Source organism: Varanus komodoensis, unplaced genomic scaffold (genome assembly GCF_004798865.1).
Source record: "Varanus komodoensis strain SLA01 unplaced genomic scaffold, ASM479886v1 scaffold39, whole genome shotgun sequence".
NCBI lineage: Eukaryota > Metazoa > Chordata > Lepidosauria > Squamata > Varanidae > Varanus > Varanus komodoensis.
The window spans coordinates 7801232-7828025 of record NW_025335922.1 but is presented as its reverse complement, the minus strand read 5'-3'; the positions used below and the strand labels follow the sequence as shown (position 1 = coordinate 7828025).

General features: G+C 45.5%; 1 protein-coding gene across 2 annotated transcripts in view; it reads right to left on the bottom strand.

The window, feature by feature from the left end:
* The window catches only part of ATP6V0A4 (ATPase H+ transporting V0 subunit a4), a 35666-nt gene extending 9382 nt beyond the window's left edge, over positions 1–26284 (bottom strand). For both annotated transcript variants that reach the window (XM_044441128.1, XM_044441129.1), the window contains exons 1-15: positions 26168–26284; positions 25352–25430; positions 24171–24265; positions 23403–23528; positions 21892–21986; positions 20498–20624; positions 20263–20345; positions 14991–15084; positions 14350–14562; positions 11535–11685; positions 10236–10375; positions 8938–9095; positions 7962–8055; positions 5089–5207; positions 2288–2504 (exon numbers count right to left, since the gene is read on the bottom strand). In XM_044441128.1, the coding sequence (XP_044297063.1) occupies positions 2288–2504; positions 5089–5207; positions 7962–8055; positions 8938–9095; positions 10236–10375; positions 11535–11685; positions 14350–14562; positions 14991–15084; positions 20263–20345; positions 20498–20624; positions 21892–21986; positions 23403–23528; positions 24171–24265; positions 25352–25430; positions 26168–26284 (1908 nt within the window). The remainder of the gene's footprint in view (positions 1–2287; positions 2505–5088; positions 5208–7961; positions 8056–8937; positions 9096–10235; positions 10376–11534; positions 11686–14349; positions 14563–14990; positions 15085–20262; positions 20346–20497; positions 20625–21891; positions 21987–23402; positions 23529–24170; positions 24266–25351; positions 25431–26167) is intronic.
* Between the last annotated feature and the right edge of the window lie 510 nt (positions 26285–26794).

Genomic DNA, 26794 nt, shown 5'->3' with positions numbered 1-26794 from the left:
GAAAACAACACTTTTTTCCCTCTCTAACTTTCCTTCTATTGCAGATAAGAAGTTTGACACAACTCCCCATCAATTCAGAGTCAGCAGTTACAGCGAGATGAATCTTTGTATTAGCTTTCAGTTTCCTTCTAAGTAGGAAAGACTTCAGTTCTTTTCTTTCTTCCCCTGTTCCTAATATTTCACTCCATGCCAATTCCAAAAGCCCTAGTATTCAGGCTCACATGTGATTTTCCATACCCTCCACTGCACAGAAATCCTTGTTATCCACATTGGCTTTAAAGCTTGTAATTCTTGGCCTTTTCTCAGCGTTGACATGCAGTTCTAATTCCCCTGATGTGTGATTTTAATTCATTTTAACTTCTTTAATAAAACAAAGAATTGCTTTTGAGACCTTCTTGATATCTTTCACCCTTTGGGAGTATCAGGTTTTCCTAAGCACCCAGAGTTCAATGCCAAAACATTCCTCATGAACACAGGAGGTTTACATGTATGTAAAATAAAGCATACCTTGTTACAAGGCCATATACAGTGGTACCTCGGCTCACGAATGCCTTGGTTCACAACCAAATGGAGTCGCGAACAAAAATTTCATGAAAATTTTGACTTGGGTCGCAAACTCCGCATTGGGTGGCGACCAAGATCGCAGCCATCTCCCCCCCCCCCGCACCCAAGTGGGGAGATGGCCACGATCGCGGTTGCGTTCGTGCAGGGAACACGTGCGTGATCACGGCTGTGCCGCACTGCGCCCGTCTTTCCTGCAGGAGCACACCCGTGCCAGGATTTCTGTGAGAAGCACCAGCCCTACATAACTGTAACGAAAAGAGTGTTGAATCTGATGATCAATAACGTGGTCTCTCATTTCCGGAGAGTTATGCAGCGCAGGAAAAAACAAGTGATTATAGACAGATTTTTCACCAAAATTGACCCTGCAGCTAAGAGACAAAGAAGAGAGGAAACCCCTGAAAGGGATCTCCCCAGTGTCCTTATGGAGGGGGACCCTCCCTCAAGACAATTACCCCCCCCACCTAGGTTAGTGTTCTCCACTGTACTGTACTTTGTTACTTTGTTGTTCTTTGTCACTTCGTTTCAAATTTTTCTGATTAAAAAAATAGTTACAGAACAGATTAACTTTATTTGCATTGAATCTTATGAGGAAATTTGACTTGGGTCACAACCAATTTGGGTCACAACCAGAGTCGTGGAACAGATTAAGTTCGTGAGCCAAGGTACCACTATATATCCATGGAGAGATGGCAGGGGGGTTTCACTCTGCCATTTTCTGAGACGAAGCTTCCTGAACATTCCAAGTGTATCTGTATCACTCGAAGGGTCTGCATGGTTTTCTTTTAATGGGACATTTATTTATTTACTTACTTACTTATTTTTCGATTTATAGCCTGCCTTTTTCCAACAAAGGACTCAAGGCAGCTTACATCATTCTCCTCCTCCATCTTATCCCCACAAGAACCCTGTGAGGTAGGTGGGGCTGAGAGTCTGTGACTGGCCCAAAGCCACCCAGTTGGCTCCATGGCTGAGCGGGGACTAGAACCCAGATCGTCTGAGTCCCAGTCCCATGCTCTTAACCACTGCACCACACTGGCTCTCATAAAAAGGCCAGCCCCATGAGACGGGGTGCTGAACCTCTCCCAGTCCAGGGGCCTGATTCCATTCCAGATAAGCACTCCAGAGTGCATTCCAGTGGTGAGCAGCGCTGTAGGCAAAAGCAGGCAGGACCAAAAATTATAGTTTAGACACACATTCCTGGCTGGCTGGGGCATGCTGGGAGTTGTAGGACCGTTCTTCTGTCTATACCTGCACAGGGTTAATCACTCAGAGATGTTTGTGTTAAGTGGTGTATAAGCTCTTATAGACAGAGCCTAAGCCTCATTTCAGTATTTTTGAATGGGGGAAACAGATGCACAAAAGCTAGGAAAACAAGAAACAATCAGTGGTCAGGGGGAAAGGGAGTGTCTAAGAGACAGCACATTGCTGGCCTGGCCCAGGGAACTTCTCCCTACCGCCCTCTCAGCACCACTTCCCATCGACCATCCTGGGAGAAGGCCTTCAGGAGAAAGAAAGTATTAAGTGAAGAAAAGCTCCACCTGGACTTTGCCTGCCTGCAGTGCTGTAGTCCAATAACCGTCAACAATATAGCTTGACATGCTACTATTGCTTTGTCATTGTTTAAGTTCTTCATAAGCTGCCTTCGTCGGAGTTGCATCCTGATAAAGCGTCATATCAACAATTCTGCTCAATAAATGAAGGAAGGAGGCCGAAAAGTCCCTACCTGATGTTCGTATAAGGGACGATTCGTCTGGTCATTGTAACTAAAGAGAAACATGTTGATGAAGTGGATAAGGATGCTCGGGGCAAACTCAGCACCTTTGGCATCGTACCGGCACCACTTGAAAATAATCATGAAAACAAGGTAACCAAACAGGCAGAGGATGAAGATCATCTCTGGAATGAACTGCAGGATGATGTTGATGGTATTCCTGAAATAACTGAGAAAAGACAAGCCAAGAAAAGGAAAAGTTGCAATGTGGAAGGTCAGTGGTCACTTTGGAGGCAAAGAATTGGTGGGGAATAGAAACAAAGAGACAAAGAAACAGAGCGAGTCGGAAGGGTTCTCCTGGGTCATCTAGCCTGACCCCCAACTCCAGCCAGCTCCACTCATGATGTGCAGCCCTCCAAATATGTTGAACCCATTCTCATGAGGGATGATGGCAGTTGTAGTCCAATAAGGTCTGGAACAGGGCTGGTGTTCAGGGTAGGCATAGTTGCGCAACCTCAGCAGGGTCCCAAAGGCAAAAGACTTCTGGAGTTGCTCAGCATCATTCACCTGGCTCTCGCTCTGGCCCAATCAACAGCGGTAATGAAGAAAAGGAGCTGCAGATGTTGCAACCTATTTGCTCCTTTGATCTTCACCTGTCAAGCAATCAAGTCAGTAGCAAGGATGAGAAAGCAGAGGAGCAACAGCAGCTTCTCACCAGCAGATGGTGGTGAGGAGGAGGAGGCCCATTGAGGGAGTCTTGCCTCAGGGTCCTCCAGATCCTAGAGCTGGTGCTGATCTGGAGGGTCACAGGCTCCCTGCATCTGAGTTACAGGCTGGTGTGGAATGAAGAAGAAAACCTGGGCCATGTTAAGTCATTGCCTGACTTCCTTGCGATACCAACAGAACTCAGCAGCTGTGATCAGAACTGTCTGGTCTCACCATAATAAATCAGAATGTTGTAATTCAGAGAGAGGAGCTTGTTGCTTTTCAAATGTTGTTGGATTACAAGTACCATCACCCCCAGCCATTACAGCATACTGGCAGACAATAGGTTTTGCAGCCCAGCAATATCCAAAGAGACCCAAGGGCCACCCGTGCTGTAAGCAACATGGTCTCATTTCCCAGACCAGATGCCCCTGGAAAGTAACATTTGAAGAAAGGGAAAGGCAAAACCGCAAAAGAAGGGTAAGGAGAGAAACCAGCTGCAGGGGAGCTTGGGAACAGTGTCAGGCTGACAAGGAAGCTTCTGGAACAGGGTAGATCTTTGTGAGCTTTTTAAGCATTCCCAGGAAAGGCCCAAGCTCTCTAAAGTAAAATGGGAGCAGCACGTGGAGCAGGAAGAGATGGGGTAGAAGAAGGAATCCGGTTAGCGAAGTGCTATTGCATACGGCTAATACGAGCAGGAAGCTCTACAGTAGAACAGAATAGGATGGGGAGCACGGATGACCCTCCACCCAGATCAGATCTCTGTGCCCTGAATGAAACGAGAGCATGGCCACCCCACACTGTCATTTGGGTTCAGCAGGCAGTCAGACAGCCCTCCTGCTGCGACTGCCGGGAACCATGCCCCTGAGATCTGAGGCGGAAGTCCTTCTCCAGGAGCACCCCCTGAAAGGGATCAGGAGGGTGGTTACCTGGAGGAGGCCCTTCTCTGTGGTGGCACCCCAATGATGGAATATGCTCCCCAGAGAGGCTCCCCTGGCACCAACGCTTTTTTCTTTATGGTGCCAGGCGAAAACCTTTTCATTCTCCTGTTATGTTAATGTTTAATTGGTTTTAATTGTGATTTTATTGTGAATTGCTGGATGCGGTGCCATTTTTATCTGCGCTTGTTATAAATTGTTCCAAGATGCTAGTAATGGGATGGTCTATAAAGGCTTCAAATAAATAAATAAATCAGCCAGCCAGCCAGCCAGCCAGCCAGCCAGCTGCACAGCCAGTGGGACTTCTCTTGTCAAAGCGGCTCTCCCTGGCTTGCATCTCCTCCCATTGAGGGGAGGAAGCAGAGCAGGCAAAACTGCCGCTTCCTTGATGCCTTTGGTACCTCCGAGCACAGATCAGAAAGGGATCTCACCAGGGCCGTCTTAACAGCATTATGGGCCCCGGGCAAAGCAGTGTCCTGGGGCCCCTGCGACAACTACAACTACTGTTAATTCTGGAAGTTTTCCAGTTTTCCAAGGGTTAACATACACAGATTGGTACAGGGCCCTCAGGCAAGTGCCCATCAGGCCCATGGGTTAAGACGGCCCTGAATCTCACTCCCTCCTTCCTCACAAAGTCACACCCATAGTGTCCAGGGTCGGGCTCGAGGAGGGGAGTGGTTGGGCCATCAAGGAGACCCCAGACCACGTGGGCCTGGGTGGGCAAGCTCCAAGGGCTGCACAAGTTCCTTTAGTTGTCCACCCTTTTTAAATAGTGGCCAGGAAGGATAGCAGCCAATCACTGAGGCAGAAGGAGTGGAGCAGTAAAAACTGCTGTCGCAGCTTGGGTCGGGTCCTGGCTTCCAAGTCTCCCAAAGAGAAGCAGAAGCTTGTATATCAGGGGCTACTGGTGATGACTGACCCTAACAAGCCCAGCAATGGTCAGGGCTGTTAATCAGGGAGCTGGACCTAAAGATGTGGCCAGATGAATATAAGGCTTGAGGTACCAGCGATCATTAACGAAATGACAGCGACCATCTGAGGCCACTGTGCCTGCAACCGTGAAATCTCCAAAGCAAGGATATAAGACAGGGCTTTGCTTCCAAAGTTCCAGCTCGCAGTCTTCTATTGCAACAAGCCGTGTTTGCAACTGCGAGGCATTAGTAAACTTACACATGGTTGAAGAGACTGAGTATCACCCCAAAGACCATGTGTGTGATCCCCATAATGACAGACATCTTCATTTTGTAGGAGTTCAAGAAAGTCAGCTTGTTGTTTGCAATGTTCCAGATCTTGGAGAAAAAGATAAGGAGGTAAGTGAGGGTCTGTAAGGTTGTAGGATCCATGCCTGTAGATAAGGCATTTCCCCACGTAGTTTAAAAAGGGCCCCATTCTGCAACACTCAGTGGGGCTACAGAAATATCCTGAACTCAGACTGCATCATTCTGCAAACAGAAAAGCTCCCATCATTAGGGGGCCGGTGACTCCCATGTCCGTGGGGCTTCTCATCTATTGTAGCTTTATAGGAGCTCTCCATGATACTGATCTTCATCCCCACTATCCAGAGCACCATAGATAGTGCCTATAAAACTTAGAATAAAAGCTTCAAGGGATAAGGAGCCACGCTGACCTGGAATCATTGTATGCTTCCAACACTTTCTGCAAATACACTTGCTCACCAAGGTCTTCTCTGGCTTGTAATTGCAACTACTCTTACATTGCTCCGTCTTACTCCTCCTTCCCTGTATTCCTTATTTTTATTGTAGTTTTAAACTGTTAAATAGTGTATTTATAAGCACAGTATTGTTCTGATATTGAAATTATTTTAATAATGTTTTAGTAGTGTATTTAAACATATTTTAATCATTTAGAGATGTTTGTGTTAAATGGTGCATAAGATTTATTAATAGATAATGTAATATTTAAATGTTACGGACAAAAGCAATTGGACATAATCAACAGTAAAAATCCCAAGAAAGGCTGAAACTTTAGCATATGCTGTCAAACCTCTGGAGGCAGAGAATTGCCTTACCCTGGTGCAGTTAATGATGTTGGTGCCCTCTCGAAAACTTCTAAATTGTTTTAATTCTATTATCTATGCCTGGAAGGTTTTCTGCCAAGTCGTTTTGGCTGGAAGGCGGCATGGGAAAACCATTCATTAAAGAAATCATGATGAGGTTGCAAGGCTACAACTCAGAGTGGAGCCATCCAATTTTCAGTCAATGCTGCCACCTCGTGGCCAGCTGCCATTATCACAATCACCCAGTGTTGGAAATCCGGTTGGAAATTTTCTTGTACATCTACCGAACAGCCTGAACAAGTATTTCATGGAATGGAAACTGATGTGCAAAAAGTTCTACCATTACATTTTTTCTGTACAAACATTTCCACTTTTTTAAAAAGGATAGTTTCATAAAAGTTAATAACTAACAAAAGGAATGGATACATCCCTGGCCAATTTGAGTGGGCAGTTTTAAAGTTGTAATATTTTCCCCCCATGGGTACATATTTCACAAACACATATGCATATTCTTTAGCCATTTTAAAATAAAATGTTGAATTTCCTGTGGCATCATTCTTCTTAAATCTAAATCATAGAATACACTGTTGAGTTGCCTTGCCTTAAAATACTAAGGCCAGCTGAGTAAGATTTGGAATTTGGAATTGCCAGATTGTTTCCCCATTTCTACTGCACACTATTTGCAGGCCATATTTATCTGTTAAATGCCTCATGAAACTAGCTCAAACCCATTGAATATTTTGTCTATTATTACAACCCCTGGAGTTTTTCCCAGCTGAACATTAGAATAACCTTAGAACCCCTTCTCATTCTTCAAAATCCACTTTCCTGAATGTTCTTTAACTTATCCTCTTAACCCTACAGTAACCTTAATGGCAGCAAAGCTTTGAAGATATATACAGGCAGTCCCCAGGTTACAAATGTCAAAGTTAGGAACAACCCGTACTTATAAACAAACTGCCATAAAGCCTATTAATTTTTAAACAACTACTGTGGAAAATCTTCATCATCACAGAGAGAGAAAAAGTGAAAGCGGTGAGAGGGAGGCCTCCAAAGCAGGCCTTCCTGCTCGGTTCACCCAGAGAGGAAATCTCTCTGGCTTTTCCTTGCTTCAAAGAGGAGGCACTGGTGAGTTTGGGCAGTGGGGGCGAAGGAATAGAGATATTTGCAGTTTTTCCACTTTCATGGGGGCCTTGCACCCCCAAGCCCTGAAAATGTGAAGGGCTGACTAAAAGTAATCCAACTTACATACAAATTCAACTGAAAGACAAATTTTGGTCCGTAATCCAGGAACAGTTTGTAATCACATCTGATTTTGCTCACTTGTTTCTCTATGCTCCTCTCTTTCTCCATTGGTCATTTTCTTATCGTTTTAACTTACAGATAGGATTCTTGATCTGTCTACAAAATGCCCATGTACATCTGTAAGATTCCCTATATAGTTGGTACAGTATGTATGTATCAGCCAATCAATAAATATTAGATATGGGGAAAAAGCTTCTCCCACATGACTTTGGAATCTGTCCACATGAATTTGGCTCATTAAAGTACGTCTCACTAAAAGATTTGTCCTTAAATTCAGCTGCCAGCCACTCCCTTAACCTCAAACATTTCATGTAGTCATAGTGCACAGCAGGCAGAAATTCAACAAGCAAAGCTTTTCCCCACCATGGTGATGCAGTGAAGGAAAAACCTTCAACCAGCTGAATTTCTGCTACAGTTTCAGCTATTAAAGTTTCCGTCATACGTAGGTTTAGTGAGAAAGCAGTCCTACAACTCCCAACATTTCCCAGCCTGCTATAAAAATGCTGGCAGCTGAAGGAAATCTTTCTGTCTTGCACCCTACAAGACAAAGATGACAACACTAGAAGCCTCAGGCTTGGTCCTAGAACTGCAGTCCTCTGAGTAACTTCAAGTTGATGATGCGTTCCTGGAAAACTCTAAGTTGCTTTAACAACCGGGCTCCTATTCGTTTCTTATGATCCACACCCAGATAAATGACATGCGGGGATCTTTCTAAAATTACCGGATCGATCCCAAAGGGATAAGGGTTTCCAGAGTACACTCCTGGATGTGCTGGGTTCAGCTGAAGGTACTCATGGGAATGCACAATTTCATCCCTAACAGGGAAAGAAAAGAGAAGTGTTAGATGGTTAGCCTACCCCCAGATGTGAGATGGACTTTCATCACGGCTTGATGAGTAAAAAACAGAAACACCAATTAACACTGGGACACTGCTTACTCTGGCTGAGTTCGTGCTTATTCTTATTTTTGCATCATCAGCTTTAGCCTTCCCTTTGATCATCAGGCTCAAAGACTGCCCCTTTTACTTCCTGAATTGCCTACCAGAACTTAACCCATGTTCTGGTACCATGACGTTTGGTTCACACAAGACAAGCAATGGTGGGTTGTTGAAATCGACTTTTGCAAGCCCTATTTTCACTGCCACTGGCAGCCCTTTAGGGTGCCCAAGCAGCACTGCGGAGGGACTGTCAATGGTTACCAGAGCTTTCTTTTTAAAAATGTGCACACAAAATGTGGGCAAAAAGGCTAATTCATTTGCTAAAAAATAGCTGCATTTGCACAGCCGTATTTGCATGGGTTTGCACATTGAAACTGCAGCTGAGACATTATGGAGGGTGCCTTCTGCCAAAGCACAGCAGGAACCAACACTAGATCGGGTGCCAAAGAGACTCTCAATACATTCTCCCCCTTTGCTTCCTCTTGACAGCTGTCAAAATAAAAGCTGTCAAGGGAAAGCAAAGGCACAAGGCAGAAGTGATCTTTGCCATTGAAAAAGGGTGCTATGATTGATGAGTATATGTTCCAGATATTTGTCCCAAGGACAGGGAAATGCAGCATGTTGTTGTGACATCATGACCTGATGTTAGTTCCTCAAGACATTACGGAAGGACTGGGGGAAATGGACGTGTGACTCTTTTTGGCAGCAGTCGCATGTAATGTATCTAGCCCAGGTGACGAACCTGGAGTTTACCACTTACGTCCATCCGCCGTTATTGTACATGGGGCGGACATGCCAGGAAGACCCAAATATGTTGAATGACTTGGAGAAGCAATCATTGTAGATGAAGCCAGTATAGATGGAGAAAATGCTCATCAGGAGGATCAGGTAGCGGCCACTGAAAAAGGTGTTCCAGATCTGCATAGGAAAAGGATGTTGGCAATCAGTATTGCTGCATTTATATCCTGGCCTGTCTTCCTCTTGCAAAGAGCCTGGCATAGCTTACAAGGTTCTCCTCTTCTCCATTTATCCTCACAACAACCCTTATGAGACAGGTTAGGCTGAGAGGCAGAGGCTGGTCCAAAGTCACTCACTGAGCTTCATAGTGCAGAGGAGACTAGAACCCAGATTTCCCAGGTTCCAGTCCATACCTGTTAACCACTACACAACCCTGGCTCTCAAGAGCCAGGTTATTCAAAGTTCTTCAGGAACAGTACAGAGCCAAGGTCTCCAAAATGGTGCCTGTGGGTACTGGTGTTCCACAGACACCTCTGTTGGTACCTACGTAGTTCTCTGTTCCTCCTGATTTTTATTTTATTTCTTGGGCTATTATTTCTATTGAGGTGGCTGCCATGTTGCAAAGCCATGTGCTACCTCCCAGCAACATCTTATTTAGGTTCAAAAGTGTGATCTTGTGTTTTGGAGTTCACAGCCCAACTCTGCTCATTAATTAGGTTTTTAGTCCGGTTACTTTTCTCCCAGTCTCAGCAGCTTTCCTTCTGGATAATGCATGTTTTGCAGTCATTCTTGCCTTCTGCAGCCCCAGCTTTATCAATGGGGAAGCCTCCTTCCAAGGCAGATATTTTGTGAGAATGCCCCCGATACTCTCGAAATTCCAAACATGCCCCAAACAGTTGGGGCCCTGACAGACTGGGTGCCCCTCTGCCTGAATCAGCCGTTCACAGCTTGGTGCCCCAAGATGTTTTGGGCTAGGTTGGGGAGTGGGCTGATCTAAAGGGGGTATTATTATAACATTGCATCTTTCTTCCTCTTGCAAGTAACCCAAGGCAACTTACAAGGTTCATCTCCCCTCCATATTATCCCCACAACAACAACCCTGTGAAGTAGGTCAGGCAGTGTCTGGCCCAAAGTAACGCAATGACCTCCATGGCTGAGTGGGGACTAGAACAGATCTCCCACATCCCCAGTCCAGCACTCCAGTCAGTATATCACACTGGCTCTCCACTCCCTTGTTCTCCCCACAGTATTACTGGTTTGGAAAGAATCAAGTTTACTAAGGACACCCTGAAGACTGCAGTTCCCCTTGAGGCCACCCACCTCGTTGGTGCTCTTCTGGGCTAAGAGGGACTTCTCGTTGCTGATCATCCAAAGAGCGAAGGCCAGCATGACCGTGCCGTGGCCGCAATCTCCAAACATCACCGCAAAGAGGAAAGGGAAGGTAATGATCGTGTAGGGGGCTGTGGGGAACGGAAAGCCTATCAGTTGATTCCTGCAAAAGGAAGGGGATTGCTCTCGCCAAGGAGATTCACCTGGATCCTCCTTTATACTCTTTTCAACACCAGGCAAAGACCTTCCTTTTTTTAAAAAAAAATGTTAATAGCTGATGCCTCTAGACCTTTGTTTTGTATTTTTGTTTGTATTTTATTCGTATTGCATTTTTTAATTGTTGTAATTGGTTTTATTGTGGTTTTTATCTTGTGGTTTTTTATCTTGCGATTGTGAGCTGCCCAGAGATGCTGTGGGTAGAATACACATGTTTTAAATAAATAAATAAACCCAAATTTTGTTCTACTCACAATAGTTCATATTAGCACTAAAGCAAATTAGCACAAATCCTCCCCCCCACCCCCCAGCACAAAAAAGTGAAAAGCAAGTCTGCAGGTCCACATGACTCAGAGGAAGTCAGTCTTCTGCAGGATCCACAGGTTGAATGTATAGAATTCTGAATCTCATTTGAGTCCAGTGAGGATTTCACCAACATCCCTGCCTCTACTACTTGATTTTGGAAAGCTGCAGGTGAGCAGCTTTGGTGAAAATGTGGGCTGGGATGGGGAGAATGAAACATTCAAACATTGACTGTACTGACTTCCACATGTACAGAAATCAGCATCTGAGAACTTTAAAATGTGTGTTATCACAAATGGAATCACCGGGTGGTGCTGTTACACTGAGTTGTCACAAACTCTTTGAAGACACACTGCAAAGAAATGCTGTTCCTTGATCATATTACACTGAGATTTTCTTTTTGGGGGAGGTATCCCCCCCAAAAAAGAGGACAGGCATTCTCCCTACCAGAATTGGGAATAATAGTCCATCACAGTGGCTGTCTTCTGAACTGGGCACTGCTGCTTGGTAAGAAATGTGTGCTTGTTGGTTGCATGTTTTCCTCCATCTACTTAGCCCTTTCAACAGCATATAATAAAAAGAATCTACAGAATCTGTATTATTATATTTCCCAATAAAATATCTGCTCTACCAAAGTCACTGCATGTCAAGGAAACTGCCCTCATGGATGTTGGCATAAGTGGAATTCCCAGGATGAAGGCTCTTGGCGTTCCTGCCAAGATCTCAATCTGAGAAACTTGGTACCCCCGAAATAAAGCAGAACACTTTTACCTGGATTTATCTCTCTGTAATTACCCACTCCATAGGCATCAACTATGTTCTGAAAACCTGAGGTGAACTTATTGGTTCTGTTGAAGGTAGGAGGAGACATCTTGGTCTGAATAGTGGTCAGGATTGGGTTGATTGCAGAGCCGCTGCGTTCCTACAATCAGAATGATGATGAGTACCGTCATATCCATACCACCACTGGCTTTAAAACTGGCTTCATTGTGACATGGCATCTAGCAAAGAATCTTGGGAATTGTAGACTTTTGGAGGTGGCCAAAAAGACTTTTCTGAAAGACATCCTGAGTGTTCTCCCTAAACTACAATTCCCAGAGATGTTTGCAAGAGAACCCATGGCCATTAAACTGGTTAATTTGCAGTGTGGGTTTAGAGAGGGGATTACAGAGTAAAGCAAAACCAGTCCAAGATACCATGTGTTTCATTTATTTACAGTAGAATCCCAACTCACACTTTTCAAGACTGAAAGGGGATTCTATGTCTGAAGCAAAGTGGACCTCCCAAACTCACCAGCAAAGGCTGTGCCCCTGGAGCCCCTTCGCACTTCTTCCAGTCTCACCCTCCAAGACAAGTTCCCCCAGCTTGGACCCCTTCTGAGGTGTGGGCTACCATTCCCATACTTCCCAGCCAGTACGGCCAATGCCCACGGCTGGGAAGGTTGCAGCTCCACAGCCCTATGAACATTGTTCACATGTGAGAAGCACGTGAAGGCGGCCTAGGTCTTGAGCTGTTAACATGTTAACAATGAGAGTGTGTAAGACAGGTCAATTGCGATAGAAAGTTTTGCAGCAACTCCCAGGGCAAAGTTCAGGCATTAGTAAATAGCACCAGCAAAACACACCCACGCAAAGAAAACTCAAAACACCTTCTGCCAGCAGTCTACAGAATATTTGCTTGGTCCTCCACATGTCTTGAATATCCTTTCCAAGGGTCACACACTCCTTTTATAGTTTTTCCAAAATTAGCTATTGCCAAACTGACAGCAGCTGTATTCATTTCCCACCCACCCCGTGTCATAAAGACTTTCTGCCAGAGAAGATTATCCATATGTGATAACGGCCTGGCCCAGAAGAGCTTAGAGGCAACACATAGCGGAAAAGGGAGAGAAAGAAGGAGCTTGCTCTGTCCCACACACGGGATGCATGTGTCCTGCCTCGGGCACATATGGACACCACATCTGCAGAGGGTCTTTGCTGACACATGAAAATCAACTGCATCCTTTGGGCTTCTCCCTGTTGGACAGGTGCGTTGGGCACCTGTCAAAAGCTGAGACCCCAGGAGAGGCCCTCTGATAAGAGCCGCTCCTCGTCTCCCCCACTGCCTCCTGCTGCGTCACCTGCCTCTCACTTCAGCTCAGGCAACATCACAGGTGAAAAGGAGTCGCAGTAGATGCCATGCTCTCCTTGCTCTCTGGCTCTCTTCCAACCAGGTGGGTCAATGAAGTGGATGAAAAAGAGCAGGACCAAGAGCAGCTGGTGGCAGTGGCAGTGAGAAGCCAGACTCGCTGAGGAAGGGGGCCCCTGAAGAGATGGTCTTACTCAAGGGACACAAAAACTGGGGGTCAGCACTGCTGTTGGATGTCATGTTGTCCGTGCAGGAACACCTCTTGGGGCCAGAGGCTGAAAAGAGTCACCACCCAAGGGAGGGATCATGGGCACTTTTGCACTCTTCTACCATTTACAGCCTCCATATTTGTTCATCGGAATGCGAGATCCTTCTTGGCTTTTGCAGGGAACTTTTGAGTGGCATCAGGGTGCGAGTTGAACTTGATCGTGGAACTCTCCCACAACAGCCCCATAGATTTTGCTGCAATCAGATGCAACAGGTACCCCACCCTCAAAAAAAAAGTTGCATCAGAATTGGCCGGTTTCCAGGGAAGGCATGCTTAGAAAAGGTCTCAAGGGCAAGAAAGCAGTGAAAATGGATACATTTGGATTTGGAAAGCATTGGAAAGGCAGGAAATGCCATTATACCAGCCAATTTCCCCTCCAACTCAATACCATTAATACGAACCTTTTGTAGTTGCCTGCCCTCTATTGTCCTGGTCTGCAGACTCATCATTGCCCACCATGATGCACATTGGCATGGTTGACTGAGGATGATGGGGGCTGCAGACCAGCACACCTGGAAGACAACAGGTTGGAGAAGGCTGGTCTGCGATGGCTGGCAGCAACAAGAAGTGGGTGACACTGAGGAATTCTGCCCATGTGTTCAGCAGACTTCCATGCACTATACCAGTTCAAGGGCCAAAAGCAGACCGTGTTGGGGAGGAGAGTGTGTCCACTTTCCAAGAAGGTGGATTTGTGGATTTATTTTAGAGGCAGGGAAATCTGTATAAAATACAGCAACAATTTATGCAATTGGCAACTCTTTTTATGAAAATTGTGGAAAACGACTTGTACAGCCACATTTTGCACAAATTTCCCTCCCTCTCAAAGGAAAGTGCATAGAAATGGTGGCCTTTCTTAAAAGTGAAGGACCATGTACTGTCTCCACTTGTGCTAGACTGAGAGGAAAGAGGTGCTAGGTAAACCAGCCAGCACTATCTGGGAGGATCTGGGAGGCTCAGGCGGGTTCATCCACTGGATTTGGATCCCTGCAAGTAGATTCCTTGCCTATTCCTAGTAACAATGCTCCTGAATTTCTGCTAAGGGTGTTTCCCAGCCCTGCTTGGAGATGCCAGGGCTGTGCCTGGGACCTTTCGCACACAAAGCAGGGCCTCTACCACCGAGCCCTTTGTCCAAAGCAAGCTGATGAGGAGCCTCTGGAAATTAACTTGAGAACTCTAGGTGGAGCATCTTACCATTCCTTTATTCAGAGCTCTTTTTATCCTGCCTGTGTCTAACACAGGGAACCAGATCTCAGCGATGACACACTGCTGCGTGACGTCGATGTTGCAAGAGTTCAGGATGTGGTAGATAGCCTTCATTTTCTTCACCTTGATCCCCCAGCTCCACAGGTTCGCAGACGCATCTTTCAACAGCCCCTGGCGATGGGTCTCTGTTTGGGTGATCACCTGCAAGCAGGAAATGGACACATACTTAGGTCAACAGTGCACAGGAGCTAAATCCAGTCCTCTGAAAGCCCCAACATGCCCCATCTGGGGTTCCCTAGAGAGCCATGGTCCCTCCCCTTGCCTGCCAATTGTTTGGGGAATTCCCAGCAGTTGTGTTGCCTAGCCCCATGTTTTAAAAGCGAAAGGCTGAGGCTTGAGGAAGGGTTGTGGCACAGTGAATTTCCCAGGTCCATCCCCTGGCATCTTCAGGTAAGTTTAGGGAGGAATCCTGTCTGAAACCCTGGAGAGTGGCTGCCAGTCAGTGTTGACAGTGCTGGTCTAGATGGACTTGGTGCAAAGCAGCTTCCCAGCAGGCCCTGCGAGGCTGCTCAGGCTCCAGCATGTGTGTGGGGATGCTGCATGCTGACACCAGCAGAAGAGCTGTTTACCGTGTTAAGATCCTCAATTCTTGTGTTCACACCAGCAGCTATTTCCCGGCGCTCTGCAACTGACTCTGGACATGGGTACATTGTGGCACGGAACCTGGTGAGGAATCACGACAAATCAAAGCAAGGCCATGACATGCGCTGCACACTAAAACAACATGCTCCCATCAGGCATGCGTCAAAGCTAGAGGTGGCTGAGCGGCTGCCAAGGGACCACACTTCAGCAGGCGCCTACTAGCAAGGGCCCCTCTGAGTCACTCCTCCTCTTGACTTTGAGGCCAGCTTGTCTGCCTGCCTCTTGCACTGAACCAGGCAATGGAGGTGCAGAGGAGGAAAAGCTACAACTCCCATGCCGACTTGCTCTCTAGTTCTCGGCCTGTCTAGCAAGCAGGTGGCAGCAATGATGCAAAAGAAGAAGAGGAGCTCGCCCATTCTCCTTCCCCCACTCCCGACAACAGCCCCATTTCCATTCAACCGAATTGGGCCACTCAGAAGAAGCAGCACAGGAGCTACAAGCAGGCCAGACAGGAATAAACAGAGCAGACAAAGGATATCCTGTCCACTCCAAGAGAGGCTAAGGAAGGCAGCCTTGTCAAGGGAGGGGCTCATGGAGGATGTCACCCACTCTCCTTGGGTCCCTCTTTGAAGGCAAAGGGGTGAAGACAAAATGCAAACAATTCCAGGCTATTTCAACTAAAAACCAGTAACTAAGATTGAAGAGGTGCATTTAAAAGTTTAGAATTAAACACACACACACAAGCCAGAAAACCACCAAATGATCTGTGTGTGGGAAAAGAGGGCATGGCCATATGAGGAACCCCAAGGGCCAGTCTGGGACCCCAAAAGGTTGTATTTGGCTCATGGGGCTGAAGTTCTGCAGCCAAGCTGTCCAAGGTTACCGCTGGAACTGGCTTTTATGGATATTCTGCACAGCTAAGAGTGAAAACATTTTTCAAGGCGACAGTGACAAGGGAACAATGGATTTGTGAGAATGTGGCACAAGGGAATAGTTATATGGTATGACAAGTCCACCCTAAAAAGCCAACATGTAGGGTAGGGGTGGGCAGATGTTAAGCTCACAGGATCTACTTTGGGCTTTTCCTCCCTGAAAACCCAAGATCCTTGTGGAAGAGAGATCAGTCCTTTAACATTAAGGAACATCATCAGCCAAACTGTCTGGAGAGGATGGAAGATGCATGTCAGGGCACCAGGTTGGGGAAAGCAGGTAAAGGCATGGGGCAGTGGGAGAGAATAATACATTATAAGGAAGAAATGGTGACTTTTTCAATCTCAATTTTTCATGCTATCTCTGAACTGTCAGCTCCTCTTGTAATAACCTAGCATTATTACAAAGTATTTCCCCAGGTCTGCTCTGCATCAGTGGCTACTGGCAAAAAGAATGGAGAAACGCAGCACATAAAAACCCCAGGTTATGGATTAATCATAGAATCCCAACATTGGGAGGGGTCTTGGGGCCAACTTGTCCAACTCCCTGCTTAATGCATGATTTGCAATACAGGATGAGCTACATCCCTGACAGATGGGCATCCATCTTCCTCTTGAATACGCTCGGCGAAGAAGAGCCTATCCCTTCCCAAGGCAGCTGGTTCCATTGTCTTACAGTGTGGAAGTTTCACCTGCATCCAGCTGAAATCTGCCTCTCTGACGTCCTAATTCTGCCCAACAGAAAACAAGTGTGCTCCATTGCCTGCATGACAGCCCACCAGATGCTTTAAGACTCCCCTTTCAGCCTCTCCTTCAATGCTTGCTCTAGTTTTTGTGGGCCCTTGGGCAAGACACCCCTCAACAGCCTCCTCCCTCTGTGAGTCTACCTTCTGTTACCGTCACCAGCTGCTCGTGTTCTTCATTAGGGATGCATGAGAATTCATTTCAGTTTATTTTTGAGCAGGATTTACTCTGTTCACACCTTGCAGACCAAGCACAGATTCAGATGCAATCTGCAGACAAAGTCTGTATGTTTTCAAGACTGCAGTGTGATTCACAGGCTAAGGAAAATGTGTTTGACAGCATCTATCCTTTTGAAAAATGAACATGAAAAATGCATATTCTTTAAAATGTGCACAAGAGGAATGCATACATCAGAGATGAATGCATACATTTCAATGCCATGAACAATTCATGTGCACATTTGGAAAATATGCGAGGATTTTCATGTAAAAAACAACAAAGCTCACAATCCCATAGAGACTTAAGCTAGAATAAGTTTCAAGAAAGTTTTCAAAGATGTTTGGTGAGCTTCACGGTTGCTGATTTCCACTTCCCCGCTCCTCATCCTTTTCTTCATCATATGCATGCTTGCTTGCTTGACTGACAACCCATGAACAAGCAGGCTGGGGCATCGGCTGGTGTACCTTCTCATCACCACCATTGGGTGGGCCAGAGCGAGAGGCAGGTGAACCGACAGGTAGCAACAATGAAGAGGACAAGCAACTCCAAGAGGATCTCCTCAGCTGGACCCCCATCACATGGGCCCTCGGGAGGGGCCAACCATGCCCCACTGTGACACCAGCCGTGCTCCTCTTATCCAAGCTAAATCAAGCCAGCTTTTCCAACAGTTCCTCAGAGAACTTGGGGTCCAGATCTCTCACTACCTCAGTTGCCATCTTCTGGGTGTAACCCAGTTTGTTGATTTAGGTAGGGGGATAGGGAAATTGACCCAGGACTCTATAAATTTTCAGTGGAAAGTTTCCACTATGTTCTAGCTGTGTCCTAAATTACTTATTTTTTTTCAAATCAGAGTCCAGCAATGAAAACAATGTCATAGCCGGAAATGTTTAATCATGAGAAGGCTGGAGCCATCTGGAAACCCTGCGTGTTTTGCCCAGTGAGGCATGGAGCAGTGATCATTTGCCAGACCAAAACCGGATCATGAGACCGTCCTTGCATATGCATGACCAAGAACCCAAGGGGAAGGTAACAATCCACAAAAGTCCTTCGCGCCTTCAATTTCAGGAAGAAACAGCTACACGAGGATATTGCTTGCAGGGCCTGATCCTGCATAATCTCAGAAGCTAAGCAGGAATCAGGCCTTGTTAGTATCTGGGTGGGAGACTTGAGCCCTGCATTGAACAGGGGTTGGACCCAGTGGCCTTCTAGGCTCCTTCCAACCATTCCATTCCATTCCATTCACTATATATGAAGTCCGGGCATTTTTTCATCCTAGCCCAGTGCTGTCCAGTGACTGGCACCAACTTTCCAGAGTTTAAGACAGGACTCCTTCCTCATCCTACAAGGAGATGAACGTTGAAACTTTTGTGCTGCAGCCCCTCTGTACTCTTCCCCTTCTCCCTGTGCTCACCACAGAAGACTACTCTTTCTTCCGCAAGACCTGTTTACACTGCCAACATGAACTTGTTCAACAACTGTGTCTTTCCTCAAGTCATTTTGAGAGTCCATAGAATCACTTCTAAGCAATTGTGACTATAATCCAAAATATTTTTCTCTCCAGTTCTAACTCTGAAATGGTATCTCCATCAAAATATTCTAAAAATTACCTGGAAGAGGGAGGGCAACTCAAGACTCTTAGCTCCCTTTCATTATGATCTCTGCTTCATATGTGTTGGAGTTATTAGCTCATATTTAATCATGCCTGAAAGATTATTCCTTTTTACTGCTGCCCAGAGCCTTTGACCCCCATTCCTTCCCCCCCCCCCCACACACACACATTATCACGCTAATGTGGATTTGATCTCCAGTTGGTCCCTTTGCATGCAGAATGTCACTTTTACTCTAATGACACATGCATCTAGGAAACCTCCAGGAGAATTCACTGAGGAGCCTTCACATTGATCAAACAGTTGCAGCATTCATATAAACAAGCAAGTGCTCACAAGTGCCTATGAAGAGGATGGGCAAAATGCCTGGAATTTTATTTTGCCTTTTCTTTTGAAGGACTCTGCCTATGAATGTACCACTGGCAGTGTGGCATTAAGGACAAGTTCTCATAAAAATAAGAGGCAGAGGAGCATCATAATAAACTGACGAGCCTGCTTTGGAGTGGCAAGGCTGTTCCACATTTCTAATTTCTGCAAGGTATTTGCTGTTTGCAGTTGCCCTGTGCCAGCATCTCCATGATTCTAAGCTGTTCATATCCAGCCCATACCTACAAGGTGGGATGTTGCACAGCAGGTGGATTTCTTCATGCTCGGATCTGAAAAACTGCCATAACTGCCAGTCAGGAAGATCCCCTGCCTGGGTCAAATTGGCTAATGACTGAGGGAAAGAGTGGAGCTCCTTCCTATGTGCATGACTGAGAGCGCTTGACTTTTGCAATGCACCTGGCTCTTGGTACAATGGTTTAGACTGGACTATTGACCAGTGGATAGAAGGTCCTGGATGGCAAGACAGAGCTGGCATGGATGCTGTTTTCGGCAGTGCCAGATTCCCCTGAGCATGGGGGCACTTCCCTCAGGTGTGTTATCATAGGGCTGTTTTGCTCTGATGAACTGGACACTCATTTCTGAATATCATCAAGAAAGGAAATGATTAAAGAGGACTTGAATTACTGGAAGCGACTGCAATGCTGCAAACAAAGCCAAAGCCAAAGCCAAAGCCAAAGCCAAAGCCAAAGCCAAAGCCAAGGCCAAGAAGTGTTTGCCAATCCGTATGCAGAAGTTAAAATCCTAAACTGGGTGGGCAGCTTGGATTGTGCCAAACTGTCCATCACTGAGATTTGTTTCCCCCACCTGACAGTTGCACTTTGCATTTGCAGCGCTGGATCCAGACAAAGCCGCATGTGGGTCCCACTAATATCAGTATGAAGCATTAGCCACACCTGGCTTAACTCTTACAGATTTCAGTGGGGGCTAAAACTGACTACCTTAATTACACCTCAGGGTGCAATCCAGTGCATGTGTAGACAGAAAAAAATGTAAGACCTCTCAGCTGGGAGGTGCAGGGAGGTGCAGAATTATCTTTTCTGCCAAGGCTTGGGCCCTCGGTTTGCACCTAATCCCATGGCTGCATATAGGCCTGTGTATCTACAGACCAGTGTGCATAGATCCAGCTCCCCCACCTGCATACCACAAATACAAGGCCCGGAGTTCTGCACACAAATGACAGGCAGGAATGGGGTGGGCGTGCCACAGGGCGTGGAGCAGGCTGGCCCGGGTTTGATCCCACATGCATATAAATAGGATCTGAATTTCACTCCAAATCAGACACTGACTTCCATCCCCATTACTGTGGGTCACAATCGATACAACACTTCATCCATTAGAGTCAAAATGCTGTTTTCTCAAAAGCTCTTTTTTACCCATCACAAATCTTTTTGATTTTCTGTCTGAGCTGCTCCCCTTGATAGAATATAATGAACACATTCTTTTTCATCTCTTCTTTCTGGAGGAAAGAAATACAATGACAGAAGAACGTTAAAATACTTCTACAGCCCAGCAAATCCTATGCTAGCCATTTAATATCACATTGTATGAAACACAAAATGGTATACCGAAATAGAAGTGACTAAATGAACAAAAACCCTCTGCACCTACAGTGATAGGATCTTCCAGAACTGCATCCATTTCACTGAACCTCAGATAGATGTTTCCGCGGCAGGCTCTCCACAGCAAACGCTCAAATGGTACCAACCGTTCCCTTTTGATCACGCCTGCTATGAATCTGAACAAAACCAAAATGGAAACATTATGAGTCTTCTGGTTAAATGTTATCCCTAGTTCAAGAAGCAAAATTATCATTCTACCCACCCCTTCCATAAGAACACCAAGAAGAGCACAGCATGCATGGAGTCACCCATCCAGCTGTAGGACGGTGCTTTTCCAGCTTAGCAAAGGTGACTGGACATGCTGACTCAATGTATAGCTATGCAAGCAGGTGGTTCATGCTGCATCAGACTCAAAGTTCATTTAGCCTGGCCTTTTTCCCACAGTGGCCAGGCACCAGCTGCCTGTGGGAAGTCCTTAAGCAGGACACAAGTATTAGCACCCTCTTGCTCATGTTCTCTAGCCACTGGTATTCAAAGGAACACTGCTTCTGCTACCAGAGGTCAGGTGCAGCCATCATGGCTGGTAGCCATTGACATTGGCTTTAATTCCCTTTTAAAGCCGCCCAAGTTGACAGTTATCACTACATTTAATCCCCTTCGAAGGACTGAAAAGACAGTTATCAGCCCTGTAAAACTGTGTCTCACTAATCATATACTTCATGAGATGACCCTGCAAGAGGCTCACCATTTAGTAGAAGCAGCTTGTTCAATTTATCTAAAATCTAAAAACTAAAAGGAAAGCATGTGTTGCCCCTGCTTCCATATCCTAATTCCCAAACAACGTACTGACTTGACTGCACTACAAATGTATATTAATTTTATACCAGTTGCCTTCCAGGTCTTTGAAAACCTGAGCTACCGAAGCAGAAAACATTAATTAAACTGTACTCATTTTATTTTTTAATTTTTTAGAGCACAGAATTTCCTGTTCTTCTGTGCAAAAATGTGGTTGTGTTGGAAGAAGTGCATGTGTATGTGTGTGGGTGAGTTTTGCTTTATCTTCCCTTTCTTGGCAGATTGATGATTCAGTAAGCTGCATGATAAACTTTTTACAGTGACTTTAAATCAGTTTAACTGTTATGGACTTCCACCAAAGAATTCTGGAAAATATAGTTTGGTGTGGGTGCCACAAATTCTCTGTTAGAGAACTTGAAGCTTCTGTACATCTCCCAGAGCCCCCCAGAGAAAGGACTAGGCTATAGAACTAGTCTGAGTCTGTGGTTCAGATGTACACCCTGGAAGGAAGAGAAGGAGAAAGGAAAGTCTCCTCAAACTCTCCTAAGCCATTGAGTTGCCATTCATTCATTTCAATGAGGTGCTTGGAGATGACCCCAACACAGTATGTGCCCTTCTTAAAAATAAACCAGCAGGAATATCACTAACCCCAGTTTTGCAGCTACTGCTGCAGGACTACTTCTCAGCTCTAACAATCCTGAGGTGTCTTCATTGAAGAAATCATCAGGCAAATTAGTTTCTGTCTAAAAGAAAGGAATAAATCCAGGTAAACTGCACGCACTGTGCCCCCTCCATCTAGCCACCTCAAAAGCCTGTCATAGAATTCCACAAGGTTCGTCTAGCAGGACCTGTTTTTGCGGAAGCCATGTTGCATGACCACCAACCTCCCGTCCCTATCTAGGGTTACTAGATCTCTCACTATTATAAGGCTTCCCATTGTCTTTCCTACAATGGATGTAAGACTAACTGGTCTGTAATTCTCCATGTCCCCTGTACTACCCTTTTTGAAAATTGGGACCACTGATGCCACACTCTAGCCCTCTGGAACCTCACCTATTCTCCACAATGCCTCAAAAATGGAGACCAGCGGGCGCGAGAGGACCCCCACCAATTTCCAAAGTACTCTTGGGTGTAAACCATCAGGGTCTAGTGCCTTTGTAACATCCAGTGCCCCTGAGGAGCTCCTTGACTTCTTGGGGAGGGGGTGACTTTAATCTGTGCTCCTAAATCCCTGGCCTCATCCGGTTGCATGTAGATCTCCCCCATCCTGCTTTGGAGAGAACACAGAGGTGAAATAGTCATTTAGCATCTGTGCCTGTTCCCTCACATCAGTTCTTCCTTATTAAGTGATCTCACCGCCTGTCTCCCTTTCCTCTTGCTATTTACATGTTGATGGAAGCCATTTTATTGCTCCTGATATTCTTTGCAAGTCTCAGCTCAGTCCCAGCCTTGCGAAGAATCCTTCTGCAATGGGCCTCCTCCTCCCAGTATACCCTTTTGTCTACTTGCTCCAGTGCCCATTTCCAATGGGGGCTCCTCTTATGTCTAATCCTTCTTAGCACCTCCTTTCACATCCATGGCGGTGCTTTCCTTCGCCTCCCCACCTTACTAACTAGCGGTATCATCAAGACTTGCACCTCCAAGACCTCCCTTTTGAGTGCCATCCACCCCTCCTGAACTCCCTTGCCTTCCAGTACCCTCTCCCAAAAGACTTTCCCCAGTCTGGTCTTCAATTGACCAAAGTTGGTTCTCAACAAAGAGTCTTTGTTCCCACTGGTGCCAATGGGAGATATTTCCCCTAATGCTAACTGCAGTAGGAGCAGTTTTTGCTGGCAGGAAGGGGAATGCTTAACATGCCCCTGACCCAGTACACTGATAGCCTGAGTGCAGATTCCGTGAGTACAGATGGGAAGGGCCAACTGGATGTGGTTGTCGGCCAGCAACAGGAGGGAACAGATACCATCATAACTAGCAGCATGGAGATCCCAGGGACGATAGATAGGAATTACAGACTATACACAAGTAAAAGAGGCAGGCCTCTGTGCCTCAAGTCTGGAAATTGTCCAAGGAAATTATGCTGTGGTTCTAATCAGTCTGACCCTGAGCTGAACCTGAACTACATTCCAAGAGACTGATGGAATATTCAAAGATCACATCACCTCAAAGAAGTCCTGAGTTTTCTTGAGGAGGTGCTTTAGTTCAGTGAGTTCTAGGAAGTTTTGCCTCAATGCCTGCAAGTTCTGGTTGGCCTCTTGCAGCTCACTTTCCAGTTTCTCCAAAACAGCCTGTTTGTAGCCAGAGCAAAACAAAGGCATGTCCAATTATTCCTTCGTGCACCCCGCAGCTGACAAAACAGATTACTACAAAGATGGATTATTAGGCAGCAAACATTTCAAAATAAATGTGTCTCTCAGCATGTTAATCAATCTTGTAGGGAATATTAAAATCTCAGCACTGTCTCTGAGAATGAATGATTCACGAAAGACAAAAATGATGCGCTGATTCTAAAATAAGTAACAGAAAATGTAACAAATCATCTTTAGCTTGTTTTAAGTGAAACAGCTAACAACAGTTATGAGTTTCTTTGGTAAAATGGGCTGGAGCAAAATATAAAAAATAGCAGCATATTTTTAAAGCTCCTATTCCTAGTACCTTAACCTAGTAGAGGCATTTCAACCTTATATAATGCAGGAGGGGGAATGCACAAAAACTGGGAAACTACTAAATAATAAGGTAAAGGGAGCGTAGTCACCTGGGGAAGTCCACAGGGCCAGATACAACCCGTGGACTTAAGGTTCTTTCCCTCTGAGATATAAAAGCGGTCAGCAGTCAATGTTGCAAGTAAATCCTCCTGGAAGGCACACATTTGAGACGAAGACAACAGCCTCTCTTGCTGTTTGTACTCAGCAATTCCCTGAATTGCTCACCTCTAAGTCAATCATCTCTCGAGGTAGCGGAGTCTCTGGATACTTCCCAGGCTTAAGAAGCAGGATGTCATCCCCCATTTCACTCTCCAGAAAGCCTGCGAACAAACCAGGGAGAAGCGTGGCGCTTTCGCAGGAATATAGACTGGACTGTGGGCCATGCTGAAGGAAGAGACGGAGCTCTCTGGCTCGCTTCTTGTACAGCCCACTAGTTGAAAGGCAGCAGGTGGAAACCTTTAACTGCTTTTGGCTCGTGAGCCATCAAGCTAATATTTAACAAAGAATACCCAAAAGAATTCTGAAAGGTGTCTGACACCACAGCTACTTGTAGGGATAAGCTGCCTGAATTGGCCAGAGAATCAAAGCACTGCTTAAGATAATTGAGATGGCTGAGTAAGGGTCTCTAAGCTGGGCTTAAAAGTGTGTGTGTGGCGGGGGGGAGGGGATAGTGGAACTGGGGCTACCAGGGCCTGCTAGTTTTCCTACATAAATATAGCTCTGTGTTAATGCATGTGCTTTGTTTGCGTGCCCATATACATACATATGTAGAAGTATAAACGGGTATATGATTTGGGGTTGGTTTGGATTGGGGTGCCAAGCTACAGGCTAAACTCCACTTCCATTGGTGGGTGGAAACAAAGGTAAAGGAAGGAAAGCAAAGGCAAAAGGGATGAGATTGAAACACCAAGGCCAAATCAAATTCTGGGTAACCTCTAGAGGGCCTCATTCCAGGAGTGGGCAGGACCAAAGGCAAAAATGGGTGCAGCCATTTTTAGTTTACAGTTTTTGCTGCCAGTAATTAAGCTTTCCAAGAAAGTACCTAACCATCACTGGCCAGGGAAGAGGAAAAGCTATTTCTCTAGGCAGAACGGGGATTTAGGTTCTGCATCTCTGGGGGGTGGGTCTCCTGGAGGACAACTTCCCTTCCAAATTGGGGGTCCCAGGGACTGAGCCTGGAGCTGTCTGCACTGCTGAACGACAGTCCTCTCCCTAACGGTGCCTCTGTTCCAGTTTACAGTCAGCTTCTGGTGATATTTTAACTGCTAAAGCTGAACCTCCCTCAAAGAAAAGTTAACAACTTTTACTACAACATCCCTGAAATTTGGTTCAGGATGCTTTCAGAGTGCAAAATCATTTTGCAGTTTTACTCTCTTATTTTTATTTTTTATTTTAAATCTACTTACGAAGTACCCTTTCCAAGGACTCACATCTTCGTACTTCATTCACAAACTTTCTTTGGAAGCTGTTCACGTTTGCATTCAACTAAGAGATTTAGATGCAACAAAAATGAAAAGCGACACAGATGAATCTAAATCTGCCTGCTTATACATAGATTTTGTACACTTGGGGTAAAATCCTGGAGACATTTGTTTCCCACCACCCAGCCATGACCAAGACAAATGTGAGCTTGTCAAACCCAAGATGGCTATTTGCAAGGTAAAGAGGCACCATTTCCTCAAGCAAAAGGGTTATGTATGGAAGGGATGCCAGAATACAGCAAGCCAAATGGGGTTCCTTCAGCTGCAGTGCCTGCGTGCATGAAAAGATGGAGGAAAAACAGGTAGAATGTCAATGGACCCACTTGACATATGGCTAACATTGGCTAGTACCCAGGTTCTTTTCAGCATGGGCCTGTAAAGATGAAGGATTAGCCCCTCGGGGGAGGAGAAAAATAGACACAATCATGATGTATACGATGATAGATGGATAGATATATAGATCTGTCTATGTTTCTATCCATTTCTCAGGACTGTTCCTACCATTCCACCGCAGCAGTGACAGTTCCCCGGAGCCATGTGCCAGATTTCAGTGGCAAATGTGGAGAGTATTTCCCAAAGGCAGAAAAACCAGTGCTTTATGGAACATTGCACTGATTTAGCTCTCAGTTCTGCATGCATCTGCAGCAAGCACTACAGTGCAAAACTCTCACGTTCAGGATTAATCCTTCGAAAGCACAAACAGCACCCATTTCTCCCCCAGTGGCATCTGATGCTACTCACATCTCTGAACTGAACCAGTCCCAGCTCTCCGAGTTCTGCAACACAGCAATAGGCAGACTCCACCTGGAGAAAAAGTTGGGACAGACACATCTCTTCACTCCGGAAGACAGATGCCATCTTGCAGGTTTTTCTGTGGGGATATGGGCACAAATAGTGAACATGGTGGCAGGTGCAAATTCAGTGTATAGTAAAATAGGTATTACATAAGCATAATTGGAGGATATATTTTTTAAATGGTGACCATAAAATTTAATTCATTTACTCAACTAAAGTTGTTGATGATTAATAGATAAGGGCTGAATGAGTGTTAAAGGTCTCATATGCATACATATAAATCTATTTTTTCTGATGCTTTACAAAAATGAGGCTGTAAACTACAAAGAAAATCTTAATGATAGCTCTTCCTTCTAAAAATCCACCTGTTTTTAAAACATATTTATTAAATTCTGATTGTTGAAGAGATAGCAGTATTATCAGCTATTTGCAATTGTGTAAATAAAATGTATAAATTGAACCATCTGTTAACTACAGAGGATGAAGCAGTGAACAGCAGAATCCTCTGCATCTCTACATGCAAGAAAGTCTCACAGAGCTCAATGGGAGCTCCTGGTAAATATTCTGTTATTA